The sequence below is a fragment of the Rhizophagus irregularis genome, chromosome 4, assembly GCF_026210795.1.
Source record: "Rhizophagus irregularis chromosome 4, complete sequence".
NCBI lineage: Eukaryota > Fungi > Glomeromycota > Glomeromycetes > Glomerales > Glomeraceae > Rhizophagus > Rhizophagus irregularis.
The window spans coordinates 2,267,270-2,287,895 of NC_089432.1; the positions used below are offsets into that span (position 1 = coordinate 2,267,270).

Here is a 20,626-nt window from a genome sequence, read left to right on the forward strand (position 1 = left end):
AATTTATAGAATCATCAACTATCATTCCAATAATCAGAGGAATTTTTGAACGTTTTTCAAACGATAAATGTTTTGTTATCATAATTCAAGTAATGCCAAAATTTCCTTTGGAAATTCATAAATACTGTACCACAAAATATGAAAAATTTTTTCTTTTTAAATGATGAATGGTGATATTAAATTATTGTTATTTAAAATTAAAATAAGACAAGATTCATTTATTAAAATAATAATAAATTTAAATAAATAAATTATCTATCAAACTATTTAATCTGAAAACGTTATGATCGTTTGCATAGCAAGTAATTATTTGCGGATGATATTAATAACGGGACTTGCCAATAAAGGAAAAATGAGAAATATTACCTAAAACCTTTACATATAACTCAATTTATCTATCGAAAATAGTAAAATATGTTCAAATAAATTTACATCTAAGGTTTAAATTTAAATGATATTTTTTTCAATTTTACTTGCGTCTTTAGATATTGAAAAGAAAAATAAAGTTTTGAATAAATTGAAATTGCGTATTTTTTTTATAAGTCTATTTCCATTATTAATTGTTTATGAAATTATTTTTTCTAATATAAGTTGAAATAAAAAAACATATGCAGGTCAGAGAAATCGATAATTTATTTAACGGATGTTCTAGAAACGTCTACATTGTAATAAATCATATTACGATATTAATAAGGTTTTTTCAAAAATAAAAAAAAAAAATTATGGAAGCCAGCTGCCAACTAGTTGCATTGGCTTTATTAATAAAATCATATTATTCATAGATTGACTAATTACATTACACATGGGATATGATACAATTACAAAAATTTTTTGAATACTTCTCATAATAGTATATTATAATAAATTATTTATCTTATCCGATAAAACAATTTTAGACAATACTAGAAGTTACCTGTTGCTCCGCACCGGGACCAATAAGTTGTTTAAATAGAAAATTTTAGTATTATAATGTAATACTAAGTAAATTAAAGATGGTTACAGCAGTTTTTTGTTTTATAATTAGGAATTTAATATAGGTAATATTTTTTTTTATTTTTTTTAGATTTAATTATAGTATCCCAGGTAACAAGATACTTAGAGCGGCCTGTACAAATCTAATATAGGTAATAATTAGTTAACAAAAATTAATAGAATAATATGTATTAAATTATAATTATAATATTAGAATGATATAAATTATATTTGGAATTGGGGTCTTCGATCATGCGGCAGATTTAATATTTTTGATTGGCCAGATTGGCCACATGATCGCGCATGATTATTTATTTACCGAATCTCATTTTCATTACAGGTTAGAGGTTCGTTTCATCGGTTCATTCGGTCTTGAGGTATTTTTTCTTTTTTCTTTTTATTTTTATTTCTAACTTACATTCTTACACTTTGTTTCTTACTAACTCTATTTCATTACTTTTCCTTCCGGTTCTGCAATAAAGGCTCAGTTGTTTTCACTTTACATTTCATTTCTTATTTTTTTATTTTTTTATTTTGTTTCTGTTTCATATTTCGTTTTTCACTAATTTTATTTCATTTTTTTTAGATCTTTTAGTTCTTTCGGTTCTACAATTAATAAAGGCATGTTTTTTATTTTTATTTATTTTACTAACTTCACTTTTTTTACTTTATTTTTTACTTGATTTCCTATCATTATCTTTTGCTACCCAATCTCCTATCATGATCATTTTTTTTATTTTTTGTCTCTCATCATTTTTCACCTCCTATTACTTCTCATTATTCCATTCTTTTCGTCTCCCATTATTTTCTATTACATCTTTTCATTTTCCATTATTTCTTTTTCTCTCCTGTTTACTTCCCATCATTTCTTTTTGTCTCTCATCACTCCTTTTCGTCTCCCATCACTCCTCTTCATCTTTCTATCACTCCTCTTCATGTCCTATTTCTCCTTTTTGTTTCCTATCATTCCATTACTCTTTTTTACTCCTTTCATCTTCTATTCCATTGTTATTTCATTTTTTATTAGCATCTTTTTTCTTGATTATAATAATTTACTTTTCTTTATTTGTATCACTTTGATTTTTTTCTTTAAAATCATAAATGTGTGATTTAAATTTAATATTTGCAAATAAAATATCATTAGATAAGATTATTTTGGATAAATATGTTTGCAAAATTTTTTTTTTTTAAATAGATCTTTGCGATAAAACTTTTAATCAGCCGTTAGCCGATTAATAAATTTACTCTTAATATATTGTACATCATGTGGCATATTTAAAAAAACCCAGGCGACAATCGTCCAGGCGACGTTTAGCAATACCCAATTATGTTTACAATAATGTAGCAATTTATATTAATGATTTGACGTTTGAGTGTAGAATGAAATTCGGATTAATTAAGGAATTGTGAAAAATAATTATCAATAAAAATTGATTAATTTTTTAGAATTATTTTCAAAAAACTTTAATGTCATGTAAATACTACAAATATTTTTATTAATTAACTAGGTGTAACCCGTCGCGCTGCGCCGGGGATAAAACTTGTCAAGAAAAGTAACAATGGTATAGCTATATTTTAGAAATAGGCTTAGTATTTTAATAATATTATTTACAGTATGATAAAAATAATCTAATAAATTTATATAATTTACATATTTATACTAATAAAAGTGAATTGTGTATGAATGTTATATATAAAATATTACATATGAAATATTGTTATACATACAAAATGTTATTTTTAAATGTGAAATCTATTTATAGAATGAAATATTTCACAGTATTCAATGTTTCTTGTCTTGCAGTTCTCACCATTATCTATAAAAACCTTAACATATAATTGCTCATGTGTAAAGACAGGTTCAGGTAGGTAAACACCAACCCTGCTCAGAGTTTGCCCTTGTGATTTATTAATTGTTATTGAGAATGCAACACATACTGGAAATTGACATTGATTCAAAGTAAAGTCTCATTATTTTTCACCTCATATTACTTCTCATTATTCGTCTCCCATTATTTTCTATTACATCTTTTCATTTTCCATTATTTCTTTTTTCCTCCTGTTTACTTCCTATCATTTCTTTTTGTCTCTCATCGCTCCTTTTCATCTCTCACCACTCCTCTTCGTTTCCCATCACTCCTTTTTGTCTCCAATCACTCTCTTCGTCTCCTTTTCGTCTCTCATCACTCCTCTTTATCTTCCCATTACTTCTTTTCATCTCTCATCACTCTTTTTCATCATCCATCATGTCCTATTTTTCCTTTTTGTTTCCTATCATTTCTCATTACTCTTTTTTACTCCCTTTCTTCTTCTATTACTTTCCATTACTCCATTGTTACTTCATTTTTTATTAGCATCTTTCTTCTTGATCATTGTAATTTACTTAACTTTTTTATTTATTGTTATTGTTTTTTTATTTGTATCACTTCATTAAAAATAAATACAGTGATTTTTTCTTTAAAATCGAAAATGTGAGGCTTAAATTTTAATATTTGCTTCATTAAATAAGATTATTTTGAATAAATATATTTACAAAAATTTTTTCTATATGTTATAATGAAAAAAAGTATAAGAAAAATTTTAAATCAACTAAAAAAAAATATATAATCTCGCAAAAATCTGTAAACTTCAATTTAACCAAATAATAATAATTGTACTGAAAAAATAACAAATGAGATAAATATTAATTGATTAAAAAAGTGAGATTAATACTAATTAGTATTAGCAAAACGCCAGTAATAGGGAACTAAAATTATTTTTTTTATACTTTAGTAATTAGCATTTGCTGATCAAATCATCTTAAAATAAAAATAAAAATAATACCTTGAACGCACACTGCACCCTATCACGTGATTTATAATATTTTAAATTTGATTGGCTGATCAGTGTTATCGTTTATTTATTCATCAAATAATCTTATTCATTATTTAATTTTTTTAAATGAAAAGGCTTTTTTAAAGTTTTTTTTTGAAACAGTTAATAAACTGATATAACTATATAAGTCTTATTGTTTTCTATTACCTTTTTCTGTTGTTAAAATTTATTAATTGTTTCCAGGAGTCCATTTCATCTCCAGGTGGTGTTCCTATAAAACCATCAAAAGAATGTTAGGAAACATTCTTAAACAAAATTAGCAAAAGAATACAAAAAATCTTTTGTCTCCAAGAGTCTCTGGGAGGCATTCCTATAAAAAAATTATTAAAAGAACATTAATAGAACATTCTTGAATGAAATTAACAAAAGAAACGAAAAGAAATTTACTTTTCGTCTCCAAGAGTTTCCAGGAGACATTTCTATAAAAAAAAAATATTGAAAGAATATTGGAAACATTCTTAAACGGAATTAACAAAAGAGACGAAAAAATAAAACTTATCTTTCATCTAGGGGATGTTCCTACAAAAAAAATTATTGAAAGAACGTTAGGAACGTCCTTGAATGAAATTAACAAAAGAAACAAAAGAAACTTACTTTTCGTCTCCAAGAGTCACCAGGGGCGTTCCTATAAAAAAAAATTATTGAAAGAACATTAGAAACATTCTTAAATGGAATTAACAAAAGAGACGAAAAAAGAAAACTTATCTTTTATCTAGGGGACGTTCCTACAAAAAAAATTATTGAAAGAATGTTAGGAACATCCTTAGTTGAATGAAATTAACAAAAGAAACAAAAAGAAACTTACTTTTCGCCTCCAAGAGTCACCAGGGGCGTTCCTATAAAAAAAATTATTCAAAGAATGTTAGGAAATGTTCTTAAATGAAATTAATAAAAGAAACAAAAAAAGAAAACTTACCTTTCATCTCCAAGAGTCACCAGGAGGTGTTCCTATAAAAAAAATTATTGAAGAATGTTAGGAATGTTCTTAAACGAAATTAACAAATATAAATGAAAAAGAATTTTACCTTTTGTCTTTAAGAGTCTCCAGGGAGTGTTCCTATAAAAAAAAAATTACGAAAGAATGTTAGGGACGTTGTTCTTGAACGAAATGAATGGGAAAAAAAATTGAAAAAAACACACCTTTTATTTTTAGGGGTCCATTTCATCTTCAGGGTATTCCTACAAAAAAAGAGTAATTAAAAAACGTTCCTAAACAAAGTAAAAAATAAAAAATAGATTGATTATCACCAATAAAATTTTAAAATCATGTCACGTGAGTGGGTGCAGGTGCATTCAAATTTTAAACCCTTTTATCTATTATTTAAAAAAAATGGGTCATATTTAGATTAGTCATATAAAAAATTTTAAAATTGTATAATGATATAATGTTTATTTGTCTGTATTATTGATTTATTATCTGTTTAAATTTTTGGATCGGTAAACCAATATCATGAATACCGATCATTACCATTTATTTATATCATCATTTTATCATTAGTACTATGAATGCCGATCATTTTATTATATAATAAATCATTAAATCGTACTATGAATGTTAATCATTTGAAATTATCGTAACTTTATTATCAAATTACCAAAAAAAAATATTTTAAAAAAGCTATTATAAAATTAAAATTATCTATAATATTATAATTTCGTATGATTTTACAATTTTATTTGTAATCTGTAATAAAATTAGTAGACACACATAATAAAATATATTTTTGATCTCTGTTTCATATGATATATCATATAATTTTTTCATTATATAGCACATATTAAAGTAAGTTAAATTAATATCATAAATACATAAATACTGTTCATCTATATAATTAAAAAAATTCTGTAACATTTAGATTATCTTGTATAAATAATTTGAATTGTGTAATGGATCTATATTATTATGGTTAAAATTCATTAATCAGTAAATTATAGCATTAATACAAATTGCTAATCATTGCTATTTTATTACTGAAATTAAAAAAATTAATTAGCCCATTTATTGATTACAAATACTTATTATAACTATGTACTCTTTTCATAAGTATTCATGTCAGATATTTACTAATTACTCTAATGCACTATAATTATATCATTCTAAATATAATTTATATCATTCTACTAATCAAAAAACTGTAACCATTTTTAATTTACTTAGTATTACATTATACAGTCTAACCTCGATATACCGATATTCGATATATCGATATACTATTAAAAACTTGATATACCGATAAAATTTTATTTTCCCACTATATGTGAGGACATATAAATATCGGTATACCATTGATATAACGATATTTTCTAAAAATTTCATATATGTCCCGACATATCATTATATAAAGGTTTGACTGTAATACCAAATTGTTCTTGGCCTATTTAAACAAACTCATTAGTCCCAGTGCGAAGCAACGGGTAACTGCTAGTATATAATTAGTAGTACTGTTAGGCGCAGATGAATCATGCATTACACAATTCAAAGATGATTTATACAGGCTAATCTAAACGTTAGAAGATCGACATGAATTTTTTTATTATATTATATAGATTATAAATTTTATAATGATTTCTTATAATTTTATATTACATCAATCTTGAATCTGATCATTTCATTTATTATTATTCTTTTGATATCCATTTTACTCATTTTACTTGATAAATTATTAATTTAACTAAACCAATTGAATTAAAATCTTTACTCAAAAATCTGGTGATTATTTAGAGAATTTTGAATATGGATTTGATTATAATAATCTATTATTAAATAACAATTTCTTCAATTAATTAATTATAAAATATTGTAAAAATATCAATTTTTTTTGATTTTTATGAATTTGAAAATCAAACTATTTATCCAACATTCAATTTAATTGAAAAAACCTTAATCATCTTTCTATCAACGTCAAATAATCTTCCTATATGTTACTTGATTTTTTTTTAAAAAAATAATAATTTTGTAAATATATTTAATACAATATTTATTTCTTTATTTAATAATAATAAAAAATTAAAAAATTTGGGGAAAGAAAAAGGATAAAGAAAGAAATCGGTTTAAAAAAAGGGAAATTTCTGAAAAAAGAAATCTGAAAAAAAATAAGTACCGAAAAAAATTCCGAAATAATTCGGTCCAAAAAGTGAAAAAAATTTTTTTTTAAAAAATAACAATATGGCCTAAAAAAAAAGATCGAAAAAAAATTAATATAAAAAAATCAGTCTTTACCTAAATGGGAAAAGAAGAGAAAAAACAAATTTTTCAAAAAATGAAAAAATTCAAACCAAAAAAAAGCTAAAAATATTTGGAAAAAAAAAATTGGATAAAAAATTAATAATCAAAAAAAAATTCTTAACTGAAATTGGATTAGTTGATTGGAATGCACATGGATCTATGGCATGGGATTTTCAAGTTACACAATTCAAACTATTTATACATGCTAGTCTAAACATTACGGTTACACATTATATTTTTTTTTTTTTTTTTTTTGTAAACGCATTTAATTATTTTATTAGTAATTATAACGCATCATTAGAGCTCCAAATGGTCGAGTCGAGTCGAGTTATATGTAAACTCAATTCGACTCGAGTTAAATCGAGTCGAGTCGAGTCGAGTTAAAATTATAAAAATATAAACTCGATTTGATTCGAGTCGAGTTGGCCCGTCAAACCAAATCGAGTCGAGTCGAATTAAATCACGTGATTTTATTCAGCTATGCCGATCATTTCCTTTTTTGGGGATAGCCATTCCACAAAATTCCATTTTTGTAATTTTAAAAAAATTCCATCTCAGATTTTGTGTAACATAATTTCCAAAAAAGGAAATTCCATAAATTTGGCCAGAATTATGTTTAATTCGGCTTAACTCGACTTGACTCGATTTTATTAAATTATTAACTCGACTCTAAGGTTGCTTGTCTAAACCTCTTCAAAATCCTACGATTAGTTTCGTCAAAATTTTACTATAGATTTATTATAGTTTTGGCAGAGTTTTGGCAGTTTCAGCATTTATAATAAGTTTTGGCAGTTTCGCCTTTCTCCAAAGTTTTGCCAGTTTTTTAATATAACTTTAATATAGTTTCGGCAGAATTTCGCTTTTCGGTGAAATGCCATCTTGCCTAAACCTCTAGGTTTCGGCAAGCAACCTTACTCGACTCGAATCGATTCAATTTGATTATAATTTTCAACTTGACTCGACTCGACTTGACCAACTCGCGAGTCAACTCGACTCATTTCGGAGCACTACGCATCATAATACATAATAATTATATGGTGCCAGAACTCTATACTCAAAAATGTTTCAAATTTTTAATTTATCACGTGAGAAGCACAATAGCCAATAAAAACCCACAATTTTAGACAAAAAATAGAAAAAACAGATACGAGCATGTACAAAAAAGGAAAAAAAAGGAAATCGGCTAAAGAATAAAGCAGAAAATAGTATTTATTTAAGAACAATCAAGCTAAAATGGGGTTGAATTTGGACTTTTAAGTAAATTAAGGACATTTTAAGCCATTTTAAGCCTTAAAATAATTAAATGTCAATACGATTTATGTAAATTCTCATAAAATAAATGCATTTATGTGACTTTTTGTTTCAAATTTGGGCCAATCATATAAAAATAACCAAATTTCAAACGCTTATAACTTTTTATGTAGATATTTTTTTGAAAATCTGACCGGTAGTTTAATAGTACTTGTCTTGTAGAACAAAGTTACCGGTTTATTTCTTTGAAATTCTATTCTATTAAAGTGTTGAAAGATTTATAATTATCACAATTTTATTTTTGAGTATAGAGTTCCGGCACCATAACAATAATACATTGAAATTCAAAAATTATACAATCATGAATCTCTTCATACAAAAGCCTAGGGGTATCTAGTAACTAAGACGTGAATAAACATAACCAAAGTGAATTAACTAACTAATATAACCTATGATTACTATGTATAAACTAAATTACTAATAACATTATTACCTATTTTATGTCTACTAGAGCTTTCTAAATTAAACACATCATATTTCATATTATTTTCTAGATCTATTTTTATTAAATTTTTTATTTTTTTCCTGTTATTTGTTTTTCTCAATTTTACTACGCCTTCGTCTATATCGTCATCATCTGTAATAGCAGCTTCCGTACTTTTTTTCCTTTTAAGGTCTCTGAAAATCCCCATTTGTTTTTCTATTTCGATCGCCTCGTTACATCATTCCACCCATATATGTTTTTGTATTTTAACCAAATATAAGTCAAAAATATCACGTAACACTGACTTATATGACACTTTTTTGCAACTAGTCATCCACTTTTCATTTATAATTCCTTTCGTAACCTCTCTAAGCATATTATCTAATATCATGATATTCGATTTAATAGTCACAATATCCAATAATGTTAATCTAAAATTATTAATCTCATTATCGTCTTCATCTATCATCACATAATTTAGAATTTCCTCGATACTATCTTTGAATAATTGGAATTCGTTGTCTTTTGCATTATTTTTACCACATGTCTATAAATGATTCCATGACTCAACTTCCAATATACATCTTGGACATTTGTTATTTGAAATTCCCCAGACTTTCCTTTCATATAAAACTTCATAAGTTGGAAGTATTTTAAAAAAATTTTTAACTCTAAATGACCTAATCGAAGCATCTATGCTATTTGTTATGTTCCTATTCGTTGATATTTCGTTATTTATAAGTTTAAGGGATTCTTTCCAATCTATTGTTACGTTCGCACCATTACATTCAATAATACAATCTTTGACGTAATCAAGTAAGACAATATCGATCCTGTTTATGTTATTACTAATCTCCTTGAAACATTTTCTATAAGCACCTTCTATAGGATTATAATTCCATCTTAACGCGTATTCATCTATCACTATATTGGTATATTTGATGACTACTTTTTTAATTGAATGTTTACATCTAATCAATTCTTTTTTTAGAAATGGTAATTTTACATCCCTCATCGTTACCATGGTACTTGTTTTCTTGTTGTTGATTAGTAATTTGATGTTTTTTAGATCTAACATTGTATTAATACAATTAAGAAACATATAACATTGATCATCCAATTCATGTCATACGCTTCCTATCTTACTATACTCTATCAACCAATTTAATATTTTAACATCAGTCCTTAAATCTACTATTGTATTATCAGGTATAATAATTAACGCTATTATTATACCTATGGCATAATTTCTTGTTTTAATAATCTTTCCCTCTACACTAAACTTTTCTATATTACTATTCTTCGCAAATATTTCGATCCCAAAAAAACCATCTAAATTTAAATCCAACCCTTTTTGTATAATACCTCCTATTTGTAATATAATTTCTTTTCCTATAAAATCAATAAAATTAGTATTCACAAAGTTTTCTAAAATAGTATATATTCCCATTTCTTCTAATATATTTTTTAACCATAATTTAGCACTTGATCGTAAGATAATATCTTCTTTATCAATAATCATATCGTCTATTGGATTACTTTCATTTTGATTTATTGATTTTTTAAAATTATTATCATTTCTTTTGTCAATATTTTGAAGTGTAAAAAGGACCCCGGATATCTAATATAAAGGTCATAATGGACTTTTGGCCAAAAACACCCCTTTTTGCTGAAACTCAAAAAATCGTTTTTTGTAAATATCTCAGCATCCAGTAATTCAATTTTAATGAACTTTTTTTTTATTTTGTAGCCCTCATTTAGCTCTACAATATAAAAAAAAGTTCATCAAAATTAGACCACTGGATGCCGAGATATTTACAAAAAACGATTTTTTGAGCCCCTGAAAAATGGGCCAATCTGCCGAAAGTGTGACTTATGACCTGTTTTGGAGATATCCGGGGTCCTGTGTAAAATATGGTTTTATATATTTCATTCCATCTTCATCTTTTTCCCATCTTCCTTGTAATGTTGAAGCAATATCTTTTTCTATATATATAAAACAATATGACTTATTATTATTTTTCCTACTTATATTGTATTCACAACCTTGACAGTTAATTAAGAAAGGAGAATTATTTGAATTGTTATTATTTTGTAATTTATCATATTCTACCATATGTTTACCGATTTCTTCATAGTAATGATGTCATGATTTCTTTGATCTTATACTATAAATACTATTTATGTCATTTTCCTTTTTCCACGTTATTACTTCTTTGTTACTTTCTTTTCTACTTTTTTGTTTTTCATCTTTACGTATATTTACTATTTTTTCTTTTTCCAATTTTTTTATCAAGATCTCATTATTTAACTCTCATTTTAATATACCATTAATTGTTATATGATCTTTAACAATTTTAAACCACTTTGGTTTAATTCTTAACAATAAATTATTAGTTTTCAAAAAATGTGTCCATTTCATCATCTTATTTGTATACGGCTCTAATAATTGTTCAACAAATAAAACACCACAATTTCTAATTCTATTCTTATAAAATTTATATTCATTTTCTAATACTTCTTCTATTAAGATGTTACCACCTTTGATTCGATGATTTTTAAATAAATCATCTTGATTCTCGTGATCACATAATCTAAAACTTTTCTTCTCTAAAGTTATCAAAGCGTCTCTGATAAATCTTTTCGTTGGAAATTTAATTTGAGATACTTTTTCAGCGTAACATAATGGCGTCCACACATCTTGTTACAACTGTTCCATTTGTATTTTAAATAGTTTTTTTAATGTTTCATTACCATTAGCCATATACATAATATTTTTACTTAAACTTTCTAGTTGTAAACTATATAAATCTTTCACACTGTACAAATCTTTATCGTAAATAATACAATTTGGTAATGAGCTGGACATCTTACATTTGTGTTTAATTAACATATTAACTGGAGCCATTAAATGTTTCGCTTCCGTTTCTATAATCACTACTCCCAATAATTGATATTCCAATGCCGGTATCATATTAATATTCCACAATTTACATACTTGTTTATCTGTCACCACTTTTCTTTTCATTATCTTCACGAAACCTTCGATCATGTCTTTAATCTTTTTTATATGCACTAATCTATTATTATTATGCGTGAAAAATATTCCAAGAAATCTATTACCATCCTTTAAGTTGATTTTCTCTATTTTTTGTCCTTCTATAATCATATTACATTTTTCTGTGTCGTTTATTCTAATGATTTCATATTTTTTGGATTTGCTTTTATATCATTTAATTTATAGAAACTATGGCATATCTCCAACATGTCCGTCATTTGATCATGTGATCTACTTATAAGTGTGGTATCGTCCATAAACGCGATCGCGTTGATTTTAATACTATGTTTCATTATTTTGTCTTCCATTACATCTTCTTTAAATTCTACATCAATTTCATAACCATAATCTTCTCTTTTGTCATTTAATTTGCATAATAACGGGTTGTAAAAAATTCTCCAAAGTAATGGAGACCATACCTCTCCTTGGTCGATACCGTCTTCTACTTTATATTCTTCAGTTAGATCATTATTTACTATTACTCTATTAAACCTATTGTGAGATATATCTAAAACTAAATTAATCCATTGTTCCAGTAATTTGATACGTTCCATAGCTTTCTTTAAACTAATCGAGCTGACTGAATCATACGCTTTGCTTATATCCATCAGAACTATCCACATTTCTTTTTTGTTAATGTTTGCATCTTCAATAATAGCCTGTAAAATTTTTATTGGTTCAAATGTACTCTCAAATTTTAACGCCGCGTAATTCTTTCCTCTTAAAACTCCATTCTTCGTAATTATATCACTGAGTCGACTAGTCAGAATTTTTATCGCAATTTTCCTCGCCGTTTCGATTAACATTATAGGACGTGTTAATTTTAGGTCCCTGTTCCATTCCATTGTTTTTTTGATCGGGTATATAATTCCATCTTTCCATTCTTTTGGCCATATTCCTTCTTTAATTGCTACATTGATTATATCAATTAACAACTTTTTTGTACTATTTCCACTTTTTTCCAAAAATCATAAGGGATACCACTAGCTCCAGCCGCTTTATCATATTTAATACTTTTTAAAATTGTGTCATATTCTTGTACTGTTACTTCATCACACAAATGATCGTAAATATGATCGTCAATTTCTTCTATATGGTCATAATATCATTTCCAATTCCTCTCGTATTCCTCATTATCAAATTTTTTTTCACGAGTCCAATTTTTATAATTTTCTTTGACTTCATTTTTTATTTCTTCGTGATTTGTAATCATCTTAATTCTCACACGTTAAATGATCAAAAATAGGCAAAAAAAATGGCGCAAATCGCATAAACTATTCGCAAATTTGTATAAACTATTTACAAATAGTATAGGTTAATTCGTAAATAGCCAAAAACAGCCAAGAATAGCCAAGAATAGCCAAGAATAGCCACTGCTTTTCGCGCCATTTTTTTGCCGATTTTTAGCATTTCGACCTGTGTCTATCGCTGTGTTTTTGTTGGCAACTGTCTATTTTGATTTGTCCTTTCCTTTTATCCATTATTCTAATGATCATTTCTTTTAAATCTGTTGTCATCATATTTTCACGTTCACAGGTCAAAAAGTGAAAAATCAGGCATCAATCAGTCACCAATCGGTCACCAATCAGGTATCTGATTGGTGACCGATTGGTGCCTGATTGGCATTTTCGCCAAATACCGTCACCAATCAGGCAGTTTGCTAACATTTGATCCAGTGATCAGAAAAAGATGAAATATAGCTCATTAGAATCGTCTCAGCAAGACGAATCTAATGGTAGTAAAATCGCATTTCTAGGATTAATACCTGATGAGAAATTAAGTAAAATATAAAAATAAAAATGTATCATTTATATTTTATTTAATTTTTATTAACTATTAATCCTAGAAATGTGATTTTACTACCATTAGATTCGTCTTGTTGAGACGATTCCAATGAGCTATATTTCATCTTTTTCGGATCACTGGATCAAAAGTTAGCAAACTGCCTGATTGGTGATGGTATTTGGCGAAAATGCCAATCAGGCACCAATCAGTCACCAATCAGTCACCAATCAGCTACCTGATTGGTGACCGATTGGTGCCTGATTTTTCACTTTTCGACCTGTGGTTGTTCGATATTTTTATCAATTTCTAAACTTTATTCGTGTAATTTTACATTTTATAAGTCACTATGTAGCCTATTTTTCTCCTTTTCCAGATAAGATTTAACTTGATCTAGTTTTTTTGTATCGTCTAAACTGTCATACAGTTTTTGTCCATCTTTAACACTAAGCGTTACTCTAGCGTTAACTATATCTGTAAATCTGTAAACTAATTTTTTGTAATTTGTTATCACTTTCCTTTCTTTTCCGCTAAATTTTATCATAAAATCTAGATCTCGTCTCATATTCGCATTGAAACTATTTTTTTCTATAACTAATTTGTCCCATGTCTTTAAACATTTTTCTAATTCTATTATTATATTTAATTTAATTTTTACACGTTCACATTCTGACATATTCTTTATATCCGTTTCATATTTCTTTTCCCCAATCATTTGTTTATCCTTTACTTCTTTTCTTGTATTTGTTATTTCATTGACTATTATATTCTTAAGAGTTACCCACTTCTTATCTATATCTCTTATATCTTCTTTGTTGTTGTTTTCATTTTCATCAATATTCATGTGCTTTTCAATATTGTCTTCAACCTTTTCCGCTATAAGTTCCCAATCTTTGACTGATAATTTACTTTTGAATATTCCCATATCATTATTGCCTTTGTTGTTTGTTGTGGTTGTCTCATTATCAATTTTAATCGTAATCGTTAACGCTTTGTGATCTGTCATTAATCTTTCTTCTATATTTAATACTTCATGTTCCTCGATTCTATTTAACAATTCATTATTGACAAAGATATAATCTATTCTTGTACATATATTTCCATTTGACCACGTATCCATTGGTTCGTCATTATTAAAATATAGATGTATGTCTATCATATTATTGTCATCTAACATATCAAGAAATATATTTTTATCTTTTTTCTTGGTGGTTTATCTCCTTTCATTGAAATCTCCCATTACTAGTATTACATCTAGATCATTATGTTTTGCATTAACAATCCATTTTTCTACCGTTGTTGTGATTTCGTTCTTACGATTTTTATTGTTTCCAATCATATATATATTTATGATTCTAATTGATCTCTTTTTTCCTTTAAGTAGTACGTCTATAGATTGCGCATAACCTTCTAATTCTTGGTAATTTATCATGCATAATTTAGTCCAAAGTTTTTGTATAAGTAATTGACTCCCTTTACTTTTATCTTCTTCTGCGCTATTATTTCTAATTTTCATATTTTGCCAATCTCTGTATATATACTTTCCTTTTGATTTTTTAATTTTCATTTTGTTGATACCATCTATATCCCAATTTTCTTTTTCAATAAATTCTTTTAATTTTTGTTGTTTGTTATTTTTCCCTTTTTCATCGTTTATTCCTCTAATATTTAAACACCCTATTTTTATTTTGTTGTTGATTTTTGAATTATTTTTACCTTTTTTTGAATTATTTATGTTTTTATTTTTTTTAATATATTGTGTTAAATTTTCTTCATCTTCTAATTCGAAATCCATCTCCTCCTCCCTTATTAAAGGTAATGAAGTTGGTTCAATATCTATGTCCATAATGGATGTCGTTCCCTCTTCTTCTGTTATTACCGTAATCTTGTCGTCTATAATTGTATCCATTTCCATTTTGTCTAAATCCGTTGGTGTCATTGTTGATGTCATCTTTATTGTATTGGTTGCTTCGTCTTGTATCGATGTCTCTTTCGTGCGTGGTTCTATTATATCCATTACACATTGTATTTTTTTAGTTATATAGATTAGTTATATAGATAGTTGCGGTGACTGTTGCGATGTACAGTAGTTGCTCATGTAACGTTAGGTTTTTGCAATCAAAATAAATTATAAATTTTAATTTTTAATATATCGCAGATACTGTATATTAAAATTATGATTATACAATGTTTTAAAAAATGATTTTTTTTTAATCATCCCAAATTGGGATTTTTTTATAATAATTTAGTTTAAATTTTATTCATATTGTAATTTTATGTTGAGTCTTACTACATTGAATTAGTATTATTCCCACTTCTAGATGGCACAGATGAGTCTTTGATTATATTATCGAAACTTTTTATTGCATTAATATCTTTGTCTTTATAGTGACGAACAAAGGCAGTTCGAACAAATTTAGTAAATTTTGCCATATTAGTATTTGTTTAAAAAGTTCTTATCTGTTGCCAGAAATCCATTGTGCTAAAACGGCAATCGTCACATTATCATTACTAATAAAGTCAATGATTTCTTGTTGATTTATGACGGTGATCAATTTGCTTTCCCTATATTTTTCTGGATCTGAATTTATATCTCAAATTTTTTTAGGCCGATCACGAGCCATTTGTAAAAATTGCAGAATAATTATTATAAAACAACACTTATTTATAATTTATTGATAAACTTTATACTAATATATTGACATAAATTTTAAATAGTTTATTTATGTTAATAAGCTCATTTAAGGAAAATTAGACTTAAAATAATTAATTCACCGATCAACAAATTCTAAACTTTATACAATTTCTTTGAATTTTGTAGTTTTTAAAAAAAAAATAATGTCATTTATTTTTAAAAGATTTAATTGTAAGTTATATCAAATTGTTAATTAACTATAATAAAAGTCTAATAATCTAATTATTATGTTTAATATTATATTATATTTATCATATTAATTATAAAAAAAATCTATTTTCATCTAGTCATTATTATTTTTTATCACAATAATTATGGTTTGATACTTTGAACCATTAATGCCTGTCTTCATGTCGTGCATAACTACCAATCAAATTTTAAGATCAGGTGTGTAACTATTATAACAGATAATGATAAGCTTTTATGTTACGTTACGTTACGTTACTATTATAATAAATTCATATCTTGAGACACGCTAACAATTTCTGTTTCCCTAATTTTAAACCACTTTATTCACTTCTTTCTCAGCGAAATGCTTCCAAAAAAGCAACTAATAAACATATTTTTAATTTAAGAGCTCGATACATCAATAATAACACTCAATTACAAACTTTAATTATCAATTACTAAAAGTCTAAAATATTTATTATAAACGATCAACACTGCGGATTTCCTCCGGAATTTTTTCGGGTCGCTCTGATTTTAGAGAAATGTAGTATAATTAATGATCGACAAAATACATTCATGCACAATAGTAATACCTGCTGTAGCACGTAACACAATTGACATACTTAAATGCGCAATCACGTTTTAGTAGAACCAGCCGTAATACTTTCATAAAAAAAAAAAAAACTTTAACAAATTTAACAATGTCTGAACCTATTGTACCTATAACAGTTACCGGAGTTTCATACAATGAGGATATTAATTGGATTGAAGAAGCTATCGGTAAAAAACATATTAAATATTATGAATTTGAGAACTTTAACAATATTGAAGAAATTGGTTCGGGAAGCTTCGGAAAAGTCTATCGTGCGAACTGGAAAAATTCTCATAGTTTTTTAGCTTTGAAATCCTTTTTTAATTTAAACAATGCCACAATTAAAGAAATTGTCAATGAGGTAATAATAAACATAAAAAAGTGCATGTCTTTATTATTATAATTCTAAAATTTTAAAATTATACTCATGATTTAGCTTAAACTTCAGCGTGAAGTGGATTTCCATGAGAATATTATTCGTTTTTTTGGTGTTACGACAGGTATGATTATTATTTTATTTGTATAATATCACTTTGTAAAATTTATCTTAGCGTTAAATGATTTTTTTTTAACAGAAAATCAAAATAGTTATAATGGTAATTCAAAAAATTATTGGTTAGTAATGGAGTATGCTAATAATGGTACTCTTCAAGCGTTTTTAAGAAATCATTTTAATATTCTTACTTGGAATGATAAATATAATATGTCACTTCAGTTGGCTCATGCTTTATTATGCCTTCATGATGAAGGAATCGTTCATCGTGATCTGGTAATTCATTTACATTTTATTATTTTGTATCATATCATATATGTTAATCAATTAATTTATTTGATGTATATTAATAGCACTCTAAAAACGTATTAGTCCATCGAAATACCATTAAGTTGGCTGATTTTGGACTATCAAAAAGAATTGATGAAACATATAATTCACGATCAGATTTATTTGGTGTAGTTCCATATATTGATCCAAAAAAATTCGATTTTCATCCATACTCTTTAAACAAAAAAAGTGATATTTATAGTATTGGAGTGCTTCTGTGGGAGATATCAAGTGGTCAGCCACCATTTAGAGGAAAATCATCTTATAGTTTAATTGTACAAATTCCACAAGGTCTTAGAGAAACACCTGTTCCTGATACACCCACCACTTATGTAAATCTTTATACTGGTAAATATTAATTTGAAATGTTATAAAAGTCAATGTATCATTATTCAATCTAATAAAATCAATTTTTTTTAGAATGTTGGGATGGAGAGCCGGATAAACGTCCAATTATCAAACAGATAGTTGCTAAGTTAAAAGCATTTATCTTTAATGTGATGATTGATGAAATAATTAATCTCCCTAATAAGACAGGGGATGAAGTAGAAAAACAAGAAATTCTTAATTATCTTAACAATCATAATGTGACTTCAAATGAAATTTATAATTGGTTATTAAATGATCAGAAGAATTCAAATTCTATTGTTCTACTTGCAGCTTTTAATTATTTTGGAATTGAAACTGATATTGATAAGAGAAAAGCATTTGAATTATATAAAAAGGCTGCAGATTTAGGAAATGCAGATGGAATAAATGATTTAGGTTATTGTTATCATTGGGGAATTGGAACTGATATTAATAAAACAAAGGCATTTGAATTATATCAAAAGGCAGCAGATTTAGGAAATAAATATGGAATGATTGGTTCAGGAATTTGTTATGAATGTGGAATTGAAACTGATATTGATAAGAGAAAAGCATTTGAATTATATCAAAATGCTGCAGATTTAGGAAATTCATCTGGAATGTATTATTTAGGATATTGTTATCATTATGGAATTGGAACTGATATTGATAAGAGAAAAGCATTTGAATTATATCAAAAGGCCGCAGATTTAGGAAATGCATTTGGAATAGATTGGTTAGGATATTGTTATGAAAATGGAATTGGAACTGATATTGATAAGAGAAAAGCATTTGAATTATATCAAAAGGCTGCAGAATTAGGAAATGCTAATGGAATAATTAATTTAGGACGTTGTTATCAATATGGAATTGGAACTGATATTAATAAAACAAAGGCATTTGAATTATATCAAAAGGCTGCAGATTTAGGAAATGCATTTGGAATAGATTGGTTAGGACATTGTTATGAAAATGGAATTGGAACTGATATTGATAAGAGAAAAGCATTTGAATTATATCAAAATTCTGCAGATATAAGGAATGCTAGTGGAATTTCTTGAAAAAAAGACATTTGAATCATATCAAGGACTTGAAGATTTGGGAAATGCATCTGGAATAAATAATTTATAATATTGGTGTAAAAATGATATTGATAAGCATTTCAATTATGTTAAAGGTAGTATATTTAGAAACAGATAGAATGTATAATTTAGGAAATTAATATGAAAATAGAGTCAAAAATTATATTGATAGAGAAAAAGTATTTGAATTATTTTAAGGTAGTAAATTTAGAAATTATAAATATATATAGATCAAATAATTTATTCATTTTAAAATCTTACACAAATGAATTTGAAATTTTAAAGACTTTGTAATATGCTATCAGTTTTGATGGATGGTGGGAAAAATTGGTTATTTTTATTTTATTTTTTTTTTGTCAAAAAATAATATATTTATTTGTAACTATTAATCAATTTTGAACTTATTTTAAATAGGAACTTTTTTACTTTTTTTTAAAATAATTATATCTAAAAATTAGGCTAATTTAAAAGAAATAAAAAGTACCAAATGTATAAAATAAATTATGTTTTAAATATAATTTATAAGTTCTACTTAATCATAAATGTTACTGAACTTGTAAGGTAAAAATATATATGATTTAAAAATGTAACTGGAAAGGTGGTAAAATTAAACAGTAGAAAGAAAATTTGGAGTAAGGTAAATTTACATGTAAATCTTAAATATTTTATGGTGACCTCTATTAGAAGTAAGCGGGTCCTACTCTAATATTGAAGTAAATCATTTTTATTAATATCATATAATTATTTGTAAAGTAAAAAGCTAGCTAAAATCCAGCCACCAATACGCAAGATGAAGATTTATGGATTGATTCCATATATCACTAATTATACCCTATATAAAATATCCAACTTCAATATAGCAATTTGTAATCTGTAGTTAAAAATTTAGCATATTTAAGTGGTGGTTATAAACTAAAATTTAAAATATTCATGTATTAAATCCTTCTAGTATGGTCAATATTGGTGTAGTATCCATGGTACTACCCTATAAAAAAATCGGGATACGTTTTTTATAAAGTTTTTATACGATTTTTTTTCCTTAGAAATAACGTATCATAATAGGATATGGAAAAATGCACAATTCCGTATCACTAAAAATATGGTTTGGATACAGAATTTGCATGGAATTCATATGGAATTTACATGATTTGATCACTGATTTTATCACGAAATTTATACGATTTGGTCACTGAATTTACTATTTGTATTACAGTTTACTATAATATATTTACATAAATTTAATTTTACTTTATTAAATTAAATAAAAAATA

General features: G+C 26.1%; 2 protein-coding genes across 2 annotated transcripts; one reads left to right on the forward strand and one right to left on the reverse strand.

Moving 5' to 3' along the window:
• Positions 1–9,354: 9,354 nt before the first annotated feature.
• OCT59_023846 (uncharacterized protein) lies at positions 9,355–10,329 on the reverse strand (the record flags this gene model as incomplete). Its single annotated transcript, XM_066135003.1, has 3 exons — positions 9,355–9,731; positions 9,829–9,878; positions 9,959–10,329. The coding sequence occupies 3 exons, from the start codon at positions 10,327–10,329 to the stop codon at positions 9,355–9,357; spliced, it is 798 nt and encodes a 265-aa protein (XP_065991074.1).
• Positions 10,330–17,211: 6,882 nt separating this feature from the next.
• On the forward strand, positions 17,212–19,334 carry OCT59_023847 (uncharacterized protein; the record flags this gene model as incomplete). Its single annotated transcript, XM_025328094.2, has 5 exons — positions 17,212–17,463; positions 17,539–17,602; positions 17,678–17,871; positions 17,949–18,273; positions 18,346–19,334. 5 exons carry the CDS (start codon positions 17,212–17,214, stop codon positions 19,332–19,334), a joined length of 1,824 nt encoding a protein of 607 aa, XP_025168249.2.
• Positions 19,335–20,626: the final 1,292 nt, after the last annotated feature.